Raw genomic sequence first — 12,592 nt, 5'->3', positions numbered from 1 at the left:
CCACAAGTTGTCCTCTGACACCCACACCTGTGATGTGACAAGAACTATCTGCCCTCCCCCAACCATGCACTCACACACACAACAACAAAAACATAATTTACTTTTGTAACAAACCAAAGAGGGCTGGCAAGATACCTCAGCAACCAAAGGTGCCTACGACCAAGCCTGATGAAGACTCAAGTTTCATCTCTGAAACCCACATGGTAGAAAGAAGAAAACCACTTCCCAGAGCAATCTAGCAATCTTCTAATTTGTACACATCAGGTCTCTCTCTTCTCTCTCTCTCTCTCTCTCTCTCTCTCTCTCTCTCTCTCTCTCTCTCTCTCTCTCTCTCTCTCACACACACACACACACAGATTCAGAGTAAATAAAATGTTTTAAATAAAATTTAATTTAATTTAAAAACTGGTAGGGAAAAAATATTGCAATAGACAAAAAGAACGGACTAATGGAAGAAAAGAAGCCAGTAAGGGAAAAGAAAGAGAGAGACAGAGAGAGGGAGGGAGGGAGGAGGAAGGAAGGAAGGAAGGAAGGAAGGAAGGAAGAGAGGGAAGGAGGAAGGAAATGATAAACTGTGCCGTGTGAATGAGAATGACCCACACAGGTCATAGTTTTCAATGCTTGGCCCCCACTTGGTGGAGCTGTTTGGGAAGGATTAGGAGGCGTGGCCTGGAAGCGGGCTTTGAGATTTTGAAAGCTAAGCCATTCTCAGCTAGCTCTCTCTGCTTCCTACTCACAGATAATAATGCAGAAGCTCTCACCTACGGCTCTTGCACAAGTGACGCCGCCACGGTCCCCACCACGATGGCCACGGACTCTAATCTTCTATAATCAGTGAGAAAGCCACCAAGACACAAACGGACAGGGAAAGTGGAGGACGCCATCGGGGGTACTTGGTGTTGCCAAGAGCGGTGCCCCCCTTCCTGTCATCCTTCAGGAGGCTAAGGCAGGAGAATTGCCCCAAGTTCTGGGCCTGCCTAAGTTACAGTGTGAAATTCAGTCTTTAAAAATAAAAAAGTACCATCATGTTTTCTATCCTCAAGACAAGGTTGTCCCAGAAGGCGAAAATGCCATTAGCCCAAATGGCACCCTACAGGGGATGGGTGATTTACATGACATTTATGGTCCGAACACAGTAACTGTTATTAACAGAGCTGCCACAATGAGAGCTGGTCTCAAAAGCTCAAAAGCACAGGAAGTAGCTGGAATCCCTCAGCTCCACGGTTGAGCAAAACATATTCCTGAACCAAAGGAGACTTCTAAACCGTGATGAGAGGCAGGCTAAGACTTCCGGTTCTCGAGCTGCTCCCAGCAGTTAAAACTCAAAGGTGAATCTCGGTACAAGCACCAGTGCCACCAAATGGCTGCACAAGACAGTACCAGCCCACGGTCCTCCTTTCCTGAGAAATGGCCATCTCTCTTCTTCCCACTACAGTCAAAGGAGACTGTACACCAACCCCCCCCCAAAGGAAACAGAGACCCACGGAAGATCTTTACAGGTGAGATCCATGCTTTTCCATGTTAGGTTTTCCTAAGGGGGAGGGCAAAGTAAACAATTAAAATGTAAATTTAAAAATTATGCTTATTTACGTATCTCCGTGTGTGTGTGCGCGCGCATGCGTGCGTGCATGCGTGTGTGCACATACACCATGCACCAAATATGTGGAAGAAGCCAGAGGGCAATTTGCAGGTATTCTCTCTCCTTCCAACACATGGGTCCTAGGAATTGAACTCACGTCGCATGGTGACAAACACTAACCCATTAGGCCATCTCACTGGTCTACAAGATGACGTTTTTTTAATAAGCATGAGAAACGCATTAGAAGTAGATTTCAAAAATGTAGCTTAACAAGACTAAAATCTTGAGGCTGGAGATATGGCTCAGTGGGTAACAGCACTGACCACTGGTCTAGAAGACCCAGGTTCAATTCCTAGCACACCCACAAGGCAGCTCGCAAACTGTAACTCCAGTACCAGGGGATCCAATACCCTTACACAGATATATATACATGCAGGCAAAACACCAATGCACACAAAATAAAAATAAATATCCTGAAATCTGCCAAAAACAAACGTATTGCAAGCAAGTCAATGCACTGGGCTTTTTATTCAATCCACTGTGCTAGAAACTGCTTATTTAGAAAGTTATCTCTTGAATTCCTATGAAGTGCCAAGCTCAGAGAAACAGGTAAAACAAGACACAGCCCCTGCCTTTGGAACAAGTATGATCCACGGCAGAGGAGACCAAATCAACTGTGAGAGAGGGATGTGGTCCTATGGGCAGGGCAAGGACTCCCAGCTAGAAGGGATTGCCCCTGGGTACCAACAGGTGTGAACACATAAAGGGGACACGGAACAGACTGTGGGGGTGAGGGGCGCCTGCAGGAAGAGGGAAGCTCCTGCCTCCATCCTGGCAGTGACAGTCCTCTGTCCCAGAGGCATCCCATCCCAGGTGCGAGCTAGCCACCTTAGGTGCTAAGGGACGCGGCTGGCGAGCCACTCACAGTGCTTTGAAAGCAGGGTCTTTCTGTTCAGGACCCTTCCTGGGTTCTGTCTCTGGATGTCCTGAAACATCACAGATCTTCCATTATGCCCCACCTTTCTAAAGGCGTTCCGTGAACAGAACCAAGAGCTCTGCTCAGCTAAGGGAACTAGAAAGTCACAAAGAGCTCAAGTGCAGGAACACAGCTCAGTAGGCAGTGTGCTTGCTCAGTGAGCCGGAAGCCTTGGCTTTGATCCCCCCCCCCAGCATGGCGTCATAAGCAAGGTGTGGTCTGGTGGCATATCAGAAATTCAACGTCATCCTTGGTCACACACCAAATTCAACGTCAGCCTGGGATACATGTAACCCGGTCTCCAAAAAACAAAAACAAAAACAAAAAACAAAACAAACAAAAAAAGCAACAAAAAACCACTTTTAGAGCTCTGGTCCCTAAGGTCACCCAAGAAGCAACATTTGTCCCCATTTCTAGCTGCCTTATAACCACTTATTCTCAGACTTGACAGACAGTGGAATGCTGGATCATTCTGTTTCCTTTGAATCTGTCAAGGCCCTTCAGGAACACACAAGGAAGTGAGAACGATTCTCGCAGGAACCAAGATACCAAACCAACATAAGAAAAAGCTGTTTCCTCAAGGGATGGCTTGTAGCGGACACAAAGGAACCTGATTTTAGCTACCAGAAATCTTTCCTACCCCTGCCTGCAAGGGAGGCCTGCTTGTCCCTCAGTCACACTCGGCACAAGGTGGAAACAAACACCATTTCTCTTTTGTGGAAGGAAAAGCCAACTGCTTTTTTTTTTCATCTTAAAATCTCAACTTACATGTCATAGCAAATTTACATAGTCCCTGCCACGAATCCCCACCCGTTTTCCCTATATAAGTGAGAGTGCCAACATTCCAAGCTGAGTTCCAAATAACTGCAACCTCACTGGTTGTCTTTCTATTGGAGAGGAAATTCCAGAAAAGTTGTCTGGAATGGTGAAATCCTTATGAAAATACCCAGTAAGGTGACTGAGCCAGTTAATCAAAAGAACTTCACATCTCCATGAGAAAAGGGAATTCATGCCAGCATAAAGGGCCTCAGAGACAGAGAACAGGGGTGCTGTGTTAAACACCCAGACCTTTCAACAAATCAGCCCTGAACTGCTCAGGAGGCTGAGCCCTGAATAGGCCCTCACACCAGCCTCCCTGAGGAGTGAAGGCCATGGGCAACACAGGCTCCTTCCTGCTGGTGCCCGGCCTGAGGCAGGCTGGAAAGTGAACAGAAAACTGCAGGGAAGACATACCAGCCAAATAAATAATGGGCCACAGCCAAACCTGCGCAGAAAGGAGCCCTGCGCTCCCCCAGAAAACAGCCTGGTTAATGTTTAAAGGTATCGGAAGAAAGGGATGTAGGCGAGGCCATTTCCGACAAAGCGCGGCTGGGCCAATGTCCACTGTCACCGATGCTCTCGTGACAGGCCCGCCTCTTACATTCCCCCACCTCAGTCCACAACCTCTTTCCTCCGGGAGGCACCGTGAGTGCTTCCGGATGCAGGGCAGAAGCCAGGAGGAACTCCTAGGACATTTCCTCGCTCACCTCTGGCTTCTAGGCCTCACAGCACAAGCCCCCCCAAACCAGCCTGCTCAAAGCAAACAAGCTTTTGCTGTTCCCCAAAGGGAACCAAAGGCAAGTCTAAAGATGCTCAGGAAAACACCCTCCACACACAATCAGTGCCTCTGGAACTGGAACGAGTAAGGCAAACGGACCAAAGAGTTCCGCAGTACACCAGGAGATTTCCTTCTCTCCCTCCATCTGTCTCACAGCAGGATTGAACCCAGGGCCTCGAACATTCTAGACAAGCGTCGCTGAACCACATCCTCAGTGACACCGTCTCTCCTTTCACTTTCACCACTTGCAGTCTGAGACAGGATCCCACTAAGTTGCTCCAGCAGGCCTTGAAACTGTGACCCTCTGGTCTCAGCCTCCTGAGCAGGTAAAGCTTGTGTCATCAAGCCCAGCTTGCAGCAAGAAATTTTAAGGTTGCAGGTGAATAAAATCTGAAGCAAAACAAGACAGGAAATAGACCAAACACCTCCACCATCGCCCAATCAAGAAGAAAAGTCTCTCCCACAACCTCCTTCTACAACAGACCTATTTTACTTGACAAAGTGTACAGCCTGACTGACAAGACAATACTTCACTCTCTCAGGTCAGTCCGACCCTCTGAGATTGCAACAGGGTGCAGTCATCCAGGCTCCAGAGCCATAGGAACGAATTACATACATATTCCAGAGCCATTAAATTGAGTTACAAAAGGAAAAGAAAAAAAAACAAAATCTGCATGTAATGCTTTACGTAAGTTTACAATTTTGTATTGGGCCACACTCCTCACAGCTGTGCTGACGAAAAGGCGGCCCTCCTCTGGCTTCCAGTCAGACATAAAGACAGACAAGCACAGCTTGTATCATACACAAAGGGATGTGGATTTCGGCCTTAGTTGGGTTTTTGTTTTGTTTTTCTCACCTATAAAATGCAAAGACAAAAGACTCGGAAGGTGGAGGCAGGAGGACTACAAACTTGAGAACAGTCTGCACTATAACGGGAGACCCTATCTCAAAAATAAAATAAAGCATTTACGGGGTTGGAAATGAGGGTCAGAAGCAACAAGAATCCGAGGAGCCAATTCATAGCAGACAGAAGGCATAAAAACACACGATGCCACAGTAGAGACTTAGTGGGAAGCACCTCAGTATTGAGCATACAGACATCAGGAGGCAGAGCTGGTACCAAGAACAGACAAGGGGAGGGTACGCGACTAATGTCCCCGCCAACCTGAGTCACTCAGAAAAATCACGTTCGGATGGCAGGGGAGAAGCAGTCAGCAAGACAGCTACCTAAGAGTTCTGCCTCAAAGCCTCTGAAGAAATGTTATTGTTCATTATGTGATAAAGCTGCGTCTACTCAAGTGTTCATTGGCACATTCAATAACGTAACTAGCTACCACGATAATGTAAAGGCTGACTTCTAGCGTAATGCCTTGAATGACAACCGTAAATGTTATTAACGTAGGGATGGTACCCATTTAGGTTGACAGGGCACATTCCATCAGGCTTGATTGGTTAAATTTATGGCTGCTGGGGTTATAACACAGACCCCGTTCCTTAGACTAATAAAAGAGCACACTTAAACACAGAATAATAAAATAGGGAATGGGATAGATGGAGAAAAAGAAAAAAAAAAAACTAAGGCTATAGCTTGGCGGTAGACACTTGTCTAGCATGCAAAGGGCCCTGTATAGATTCCAAAGTTGGAAAGAAGTGGCAAATATCTGGAATTCGCTGGGCGTCGGTGGCGCACGCCTTTAATCCCAGCACTTGGGAGGCAGAGGCCAGCCTGGTCTACAGAGCCAGTTCCAGGACAGCCTCCAAAGCCAGAGAAACCCTGTCTAGAAAAAACCAAAAAGGAAAAAGAATATCTGGAATTCCAAGGCGAGCCTAGGCTACATGAAACTCTGTTTTAAACAAACAAAAAAGAACAATAACATTAATAATGGACATGTCAATATCATTGTACTACAACGTGTGTGGGGGGGTGGGTGGGAGTGGGTGTGGGTGTGGGGGGGTGGCAGAGTCTCATGTAGCTCAGAATAAGCTCAAATTTGCCACATGGCCGAAGAGGACCTCAAGTTTCTGATCCTCTTGTCTCTACTTCCCAAGCACTACAGTTACAGGTGTGCACTGCCATGACAGATTCATTCATCTCTGGGGTCCAAACTCGAGGCTTTGTACATCCTAGGCTAGAATTCTTCCAACCGAGCTACAGCCACAGCCTAATCAAGCACATTGCTCTCTGCCATCCTATCTTCACTTTGCAGATGGAGAAGCCAAGGCTTAGAAAAATGAAAGCAGGATATCAGGGCTATTGTGGCGCACAGTGGGAGTCGTAACCCAAGCTTTGGGTCCATGCCTGGTCCTAGATGGACAGAAAGGATGATGCAAAGCCAGGCATGTTGTTGCACGCCTTAATCTCAGCACTCAGGAGGCAGAGGTAGGCGGATCTCTGAGTTCGAGAGAGTTCCAGGAGAGACTGAGCTACACAGAGAAACCAACCCTATCTCAAACAAGGAAGGGAGGAAGGGAGGAAGGGAGAGGGAGGGAGGGAAGGAGGGAGGGAGGGAGGGAGGGAGGGAGGGAGGAAATAAGATGTCTAGAATCCCTGGCCATGGCCTAAAAGCTTGGGTTCCGAACATCTACTGCCCCAAAGTGCAAGGTAGCCGCCCTCAATCAAATAGCAGCCTACTCACAGGGAAGAACCTGGACTTGTGGGTGGGAATGTCTAAAGACATACTTGGCTCCAAATAAAAGCCCCCCTTTCCACAGACTCTCCAAGAACCAAGAATGAAGCCTAGCTGGCAAGCTGGCCCCACTTGGGCTGGAGCTCAGCAAGGCCCAGCCACCATCTGGAAGTGATTTGGCCCAGAGATTCCTGAACTGGGTGGGAGGTTGGAATGACAGGCGCCTGGAGCTCCTGTGAGCTCAGAAACAAAGCAAGTGTGAATGGGCCCTGGAGGCAGCCAGAACATCCCAGGGTCATCCCCTTCCAAGGAGCAGACACCATCTAGGCAGCTCCTCACTGTTTTAGCCAACAGAGCTGGCCTCTCAGAGCGGTGCTGATTCTGAGCTTGATTTCAGTGTGCAAACCCTTCCAGCCTGGCTTGAGATTATCCAACAGTACCTTGTTTAGTTAACAAGCACTTACAGAACATTTACTATGTACCCTGAACTATTCAGCCACTTAAAAAAAAACAACCTTTATTTAATTATTTTATGTGTGTGAGTGTTTGGCCTGCATGAATGTGCCTGGTGCCTATGGAGTCCAAAAGAGGGCATAATATTCCCTGAAACTGGATTTACAGATGGTTATGCACCACTCTGTGGGTGCTGGCAACTGAATTCAGATCCTCTGCAAAAGCACGAACTGCTCTAACTACTGAGCCAACTCTCCAGCCCCTGTTGCAGCTACTCCTAAAAGCATTAACTTGTTTAATCTTTGCAGCAACATTTTAAGGTGGTATTAATTATTTCTATTTCAACAATCAGATAACAGAGCCACAGAAATTCTTAGTAGTTACTTTGTGGCAAGTGAGAATCGAACTGAACCAAGACTTCTTACCCTTAACTCTATGTCACAGAAAATGTGTGGCTATCTTGTTGCAAATAGCCCTGAGTGTCAATTCTAACAAAACATGAAGTTTCAAGACATATATATCCTCTGGGGGGTCTTAGGCTGCATGGTCCAAAAGAACACACTGTTTTTTTTCTAGCTACTTCAGGAAGAACCACAAATGGGAACTATCTGTAGAACATCACATTAGTGATGACAGGACAAAAGGGAAGAGGGAATGATCCTGAGTGACCGTGGTGAGCCACCACCCAGGGAGGCAGTCTTGGGAGCTCCCTAACAACACCTAGGCTTGCCCCTGTGCAGATAATGTAAATAAGCACCAGGGTCAGCTGCATCTTATAAAAAAAGGGGGGGGGTCCTTTTCTAAAGGACCAACCCAAATTGCTACCAGCCTCAATTGTCATTCTTGGGTTTTGAGTCCTCTTTTCTTTCCAAAGTTAGTTGGGCTGCCCCAAGTCAGAAAGATTTATGGAGAAAACATGTAAATAACACTGCCAGTTCCTTACAAAAAGAGGTTAACTGGGTATGCTGAGCATCACTGCGAACTCCTCGGACACAGGAAGAAACTAAGCAAAACTTTCAGTTTTGGGATTGAGCCTCGGGTGGGAACAACTTGTGATGAACCACAAATGTGAGTAAATAAATGGCCAGCGTTGTCTTTCAGAAGTTGTTGGCAGGTATGCACGCCACTGTCCTCGGGTGCTGCTGACCATCCCATGTCTCACGGCTGGGCTTACAGACATGACTCCGAAGCTTCCCACAATATAAACTGTTGGGAGTTAGCCAAGGCATACAATGATGCCCCGAATTCATCCAATAATCTTCCCTGGTTAGGGAGTAAACATGAGCCCCCGGAGAATAGGAAAACTCAATAAAAGGCCACCAATGGAGAAAGCAGCTATTCCTCAACAGATTAACCATAAGACAAAACACAAACTCTGCTCACGCCCTTACAGTCACAGCATTTAACTCCCCGAGCCCTCATCACAGCCCAGTGATTAATCCTGCCATCGAAAGCCCCACGATCCCTATTGCATCTGAGGCTAAGGTCCAAACTTTGGGTACCCAGCTGTCCCTCCAACACCCTGGAACTGCTAAGTGTAGGCTACATCAGCCCTTTAATCCCGGGAGAGGGAAGGGAGGCTGTATTGTTTCCACCCCTGACTCTAGAAAGTTCAAATTCGACAGTTTGGCAAAGCTGCATTCTAGGCCCGGTATTAGTAGGGACACCAATACTGACCACAGTGACAGCGACAGCAGCAACCATGTGACCCTCCCAGGACTGCCTGGAAAGATCATTATCAGAAGGATATTAATCGCTATCAATTTGTTATCCTGGCTATCCAATGGGAGTAGTCATCAGAATACAGCAGGCAGTGGGTGGCCCAATAGAAAGAGCCATGGTGAGCCCAAAGCCAGCAGTGAGTAAGCAAACCCAAGTCCAAAGGAGGCGACATTTTATGGTCGGGCCATTGCCTACACCATCCCTAGGCGTAGCAAGAACATGCCTTTGGCTCCATCTCCTCCCTCAGCAGTCTGGAAAGCAACTAGAGAGAGGCTGGGTGTGGCCCCACCCTCTTAATTTAGGAATATCACTTGGGGAATACGATCCAAGAAATATTTTTAAAAGACAAACCAGTACAGCTCGTGATAGCCTATTGAAACAAACTGGTCATGGGTAACAGACCCACCTCAGATGAATGGGAGAAGTCCGTGGGACCTTAGACAATGGGAGGCCCAGGCCTCAGCAGGTTCATGGCTGGAAATCGTGAGGACCAATTAGAAAACTGCAAGGGACGACACTAAACAAGTCCACACGGAGACTCACAAGCTGGGGGCTGGCTGTGGGGCCACGCTAGCGGCAGCCGCCCGCGAGTAAAAAGGCTGGCAAGTCGGGCAGTCCTGGATTTTTCTAGTGCTATGGTTTCTTTTTTTTTTTTAAGCGATCCTACCGTCATGTTTTAATTTAAATGTCTCTGTTGAGTTAATTAAATAAACAACACAACTCAAAACAAAGGATGGATGCAAGCTGAGCTCAGCCAGGCAGACCCTGAGACTCATTCCTCATAGGGAAAAAAAACAAAAATCAAAAAAACCTTTCTATGGAATTCTGAGGTCCTGCCTCCTCAGTATGGGAGATGGGAACCCCGGAACCATGCTTGGGACAGAGATCTTGCTAGGAGGCAGGCTGGTGTTGCAGCTTCCTGGACTCAGGAAGTAGGAAGCCCGTCTACCTGCCGGAACAGCGGCGGGGAAAGTCCAGCATGAGGCTGGGAGGAGGTTTAGTACAGAGGAAACCCCTTTCCCCTGGAGAAAGTTCCACAAGCCACACCCACCTTCCTGTCTGTCACTGGAGTCACTATAATGGCCTTGTTTCCTCAGGAAGAAACCCCAGTCTAAGTAACCCCCTTAGTACACCCACTGTGCACATAAAAATCTCTTCATGCATACATGCTGTAGGTGCACACACAAACCCCTAAGCCGGCAGAGAAGCGAGAACCACAACCCGCTCGTTCCTACAGTCACGAAACCTCTTTAGAAACCTCCCACTACTCCACATTTTAATCCTCTCATCCTGAAGACATTAGGACAGAAGCCAGACTCAAACGCCTTCTCAGGAAGACCCAGGGAAGGGAGTGGAACAGGGAAGAGAAAACTTGTCACCTACTTTTTTAGTTCTAAGCTAGGTCATACTTGCGGTGACCTTGGGCAAGCCAGCTAGCCCTCGAAACATCCACTCTTCCGTAAAATGGGCCTAAGGACACCTCAGTCCACCAGACGTTAAGTATTGAGATAACTTTAAAGGAGGCTGTGGCCACACAGTCAGCGCTAGTTAAACCTTCTACAGACATTAATTACTATCATCACTCAATGATCTCAACCTGAGGCGACCCGCCACGCTGAGCCAGAGGTGAGAAGCTAGGATACATTCCCCTGTGCCTCCCCCCTCCTGGCCCCAGGGCCCGCACCCATTCCACCCATTCCGGCGTTGGAAGGGGAGAGTGGAGCCCCAGGTCCTGCCTCCACCTAGGCGGAGAGATCCAAGCCAAGAGAACTGTCGCTTCCTAGGTCTCCCAGGCTAACACCCAGCCAACGCCCTTTCGACCTGGGCGGATCACACTGGGCGCACCTGGCTAGCGCCTAGGAGGTATTGACTCCGGGGCTCTGCCACCAGGGTCAGCAGATGAGTTCCCCCAAAATCCAAAAAAAAGCGGGGTGGGGGTGTCCCGCAATCAAATCCGCAGCTACGACCTGGAGGTTTCTTCGTGCTTAACCCGCCCGCGCAGCTGCGGCAGCGGCACGGCCAGGCGCACCCCAGCGAGCAATCACGCCGCGTCCCAGCCCCACAGATCGGCCCCGAGGAAAAGGCCTCGGTCCCCAGATCCTCGGCGCCCACACCCCAGCCCCGGGGAAACGACGCGCGGCGGGGCGCGCTGCCGGCACCCCGACGTCTGCAAAAGGGCAGCCCCCCCCCCGGGGCGACAGGACACTCACCGATGGACACGAGCTTGATGCTCTCGTGGTCCAGGAACTCCAGGGCCACCGACACGTTCTCCAGCTTCATCTGGCGGAAGGTGGGCCGCTGGTGGTACTTGTGGTGCATGCGCTTCTGGCTGAGCACCTCGAGCAGCGCGATCAGCCGCAGCCCGTCGCTCAGGTCCGTCTGCAGGTTCCCGATGCGCTTGTTCACGCACTTGAGGTGCTCGTTGCACCAGCGCGTGAACGTGTTCTGCTGAATCTTCTTCCATGGCGCGTCCTCCGCCAGGTCCTTCTCGGTCACCGGCATCCCGGAGGCTGCGAGGGTACGACGCAGAGGCCACGAGCTGGCTGCAGGGACGGACCTCAAAAGCCCCAAAGCACCTCCAGGGAGCCGGGGGTGGGGTGGGGAACCGAGGCGAGTGGGAAAGCGGCTCGAGCTCGCTGCCACCCAAGCCGCAACGCAAGCTGCTCTGCCCTGGCTCGCCCCCGAGCGCCCCGAGTCGCCTGGCCTTGGCGCCTGCGCGCTAGGCTGCCCCGCCCCCGAGGCTCCGCCCCCGCTCAGGCCTTGAAAGGGGCGAACTCCTGAGCTGTGCTCGCCCTCTAGGGACCAAAGCCTGAACTACGCCGCGCTATCTCCTTGGTTTCACCCACCTGATGTGTTGATGGACAGACAGCTAGAAGAAGAAAAAAAACCTGGGAAAGGCCCAGAATAAGGGCACTTGCAGAGGCAGGGGACTAGACGGAATGGTCACGTACGTGGAGGGAGAATGTTGCAGCCCATGGTAGTTTCAGGGAGAGGGGGGGAGGTGCCGGTCTCCGAGCCTGCAAGGCAACGGTGAACTGGACACACCGATTTCCTTATGTCAGGAAACTCAGCCTTGAAGTCTAATGACACACACACACACACACACTGTTGTGAAGATGGTGGCAGTGGTGGAAACGAACGCTGTCTTCTATGGATGTTTGTTGTAGCAAATTACCGAAACCTGATGTCAAGAATTCTACAGTTTCTTATCTCACATCTCTGTAATTTAGATGTCCCATCTGTGCTTTAGTGAGCCAAACTGACTTCACTGGCCCAATCAATGTATTTCTTGCTGAAATTTCTAATAAAGAAGATGTTCCTGCCGGGCGTTGGTGGCGCACGCCTTTAATCCCAGCACTCGGGAGGCAGAGGCAGGCAGATCTCTGTGAGTTCGAGGCCAGCCTGGTTTACAAGTGCTAGTTCCAGGACAGCCTCCAAAGCTACAGAGAAACCCTGTCTCGAAAAAAAAAGACATTCTTTTGCCTCTTCAGGTTCTGGAAGCTGTGTGCATGCTTTGGCTCATGATGCTTTCCTTTATCTTCAAAACCTGTAACGTGAGGCACGAAAATCATTCTCATTCTGTCATCTCCTTAGTTCTCCGTAGTAATATGTTCCTAAAGCTCTCTTAAAGGTCTCCT

General features: G+C 49.3%; 1 protein-coding gene across 1 annotated transcript in view; it reads right to left on the bottom strand.

The window, feature by feature from the left end:
• Positions 1-11,652, bottom strand: part of Flnb (filamin B) — a 134,033-nt gene extending 122,381 nt beyond the window's left edge. The window contains 1 exon segment of the mRNA XM_005077369.4: positions 11,165-11,652. Within this exon segment, the coding sequence (XP_005077426.1) occupies positions 11,165-11,456 (292 nt within the window). The 5' untranslated portion in view covers positions 11,457-11,652.
• Between the last annotated feature and the right edge of the window lie 940 nt (positions 11,653-12,592).

The sequence above is a fragment of the Mesocricetus auratus genome, unplaced genomic scaffold, assembly GCF_017639785.1.
Source record: "Mesocricetus auratus isolate SY011 unplaced genomic scaffold, BCM_Maur_2.0 Super-Scaffold_100031, whole genome shotgun sequence".
Taxonomy (NCBI): domain Eukaryota; kingdom Metazoa; phylum Chordata; class Mammalia; order Rodentia; family Cricetidae; genus Mesocricetus; species Mesocricetus auratus.
Note: the sequence above shows the minus strand (reverse complement) of the source record. Positions and strands in the feature narration are given on the sequence as shown.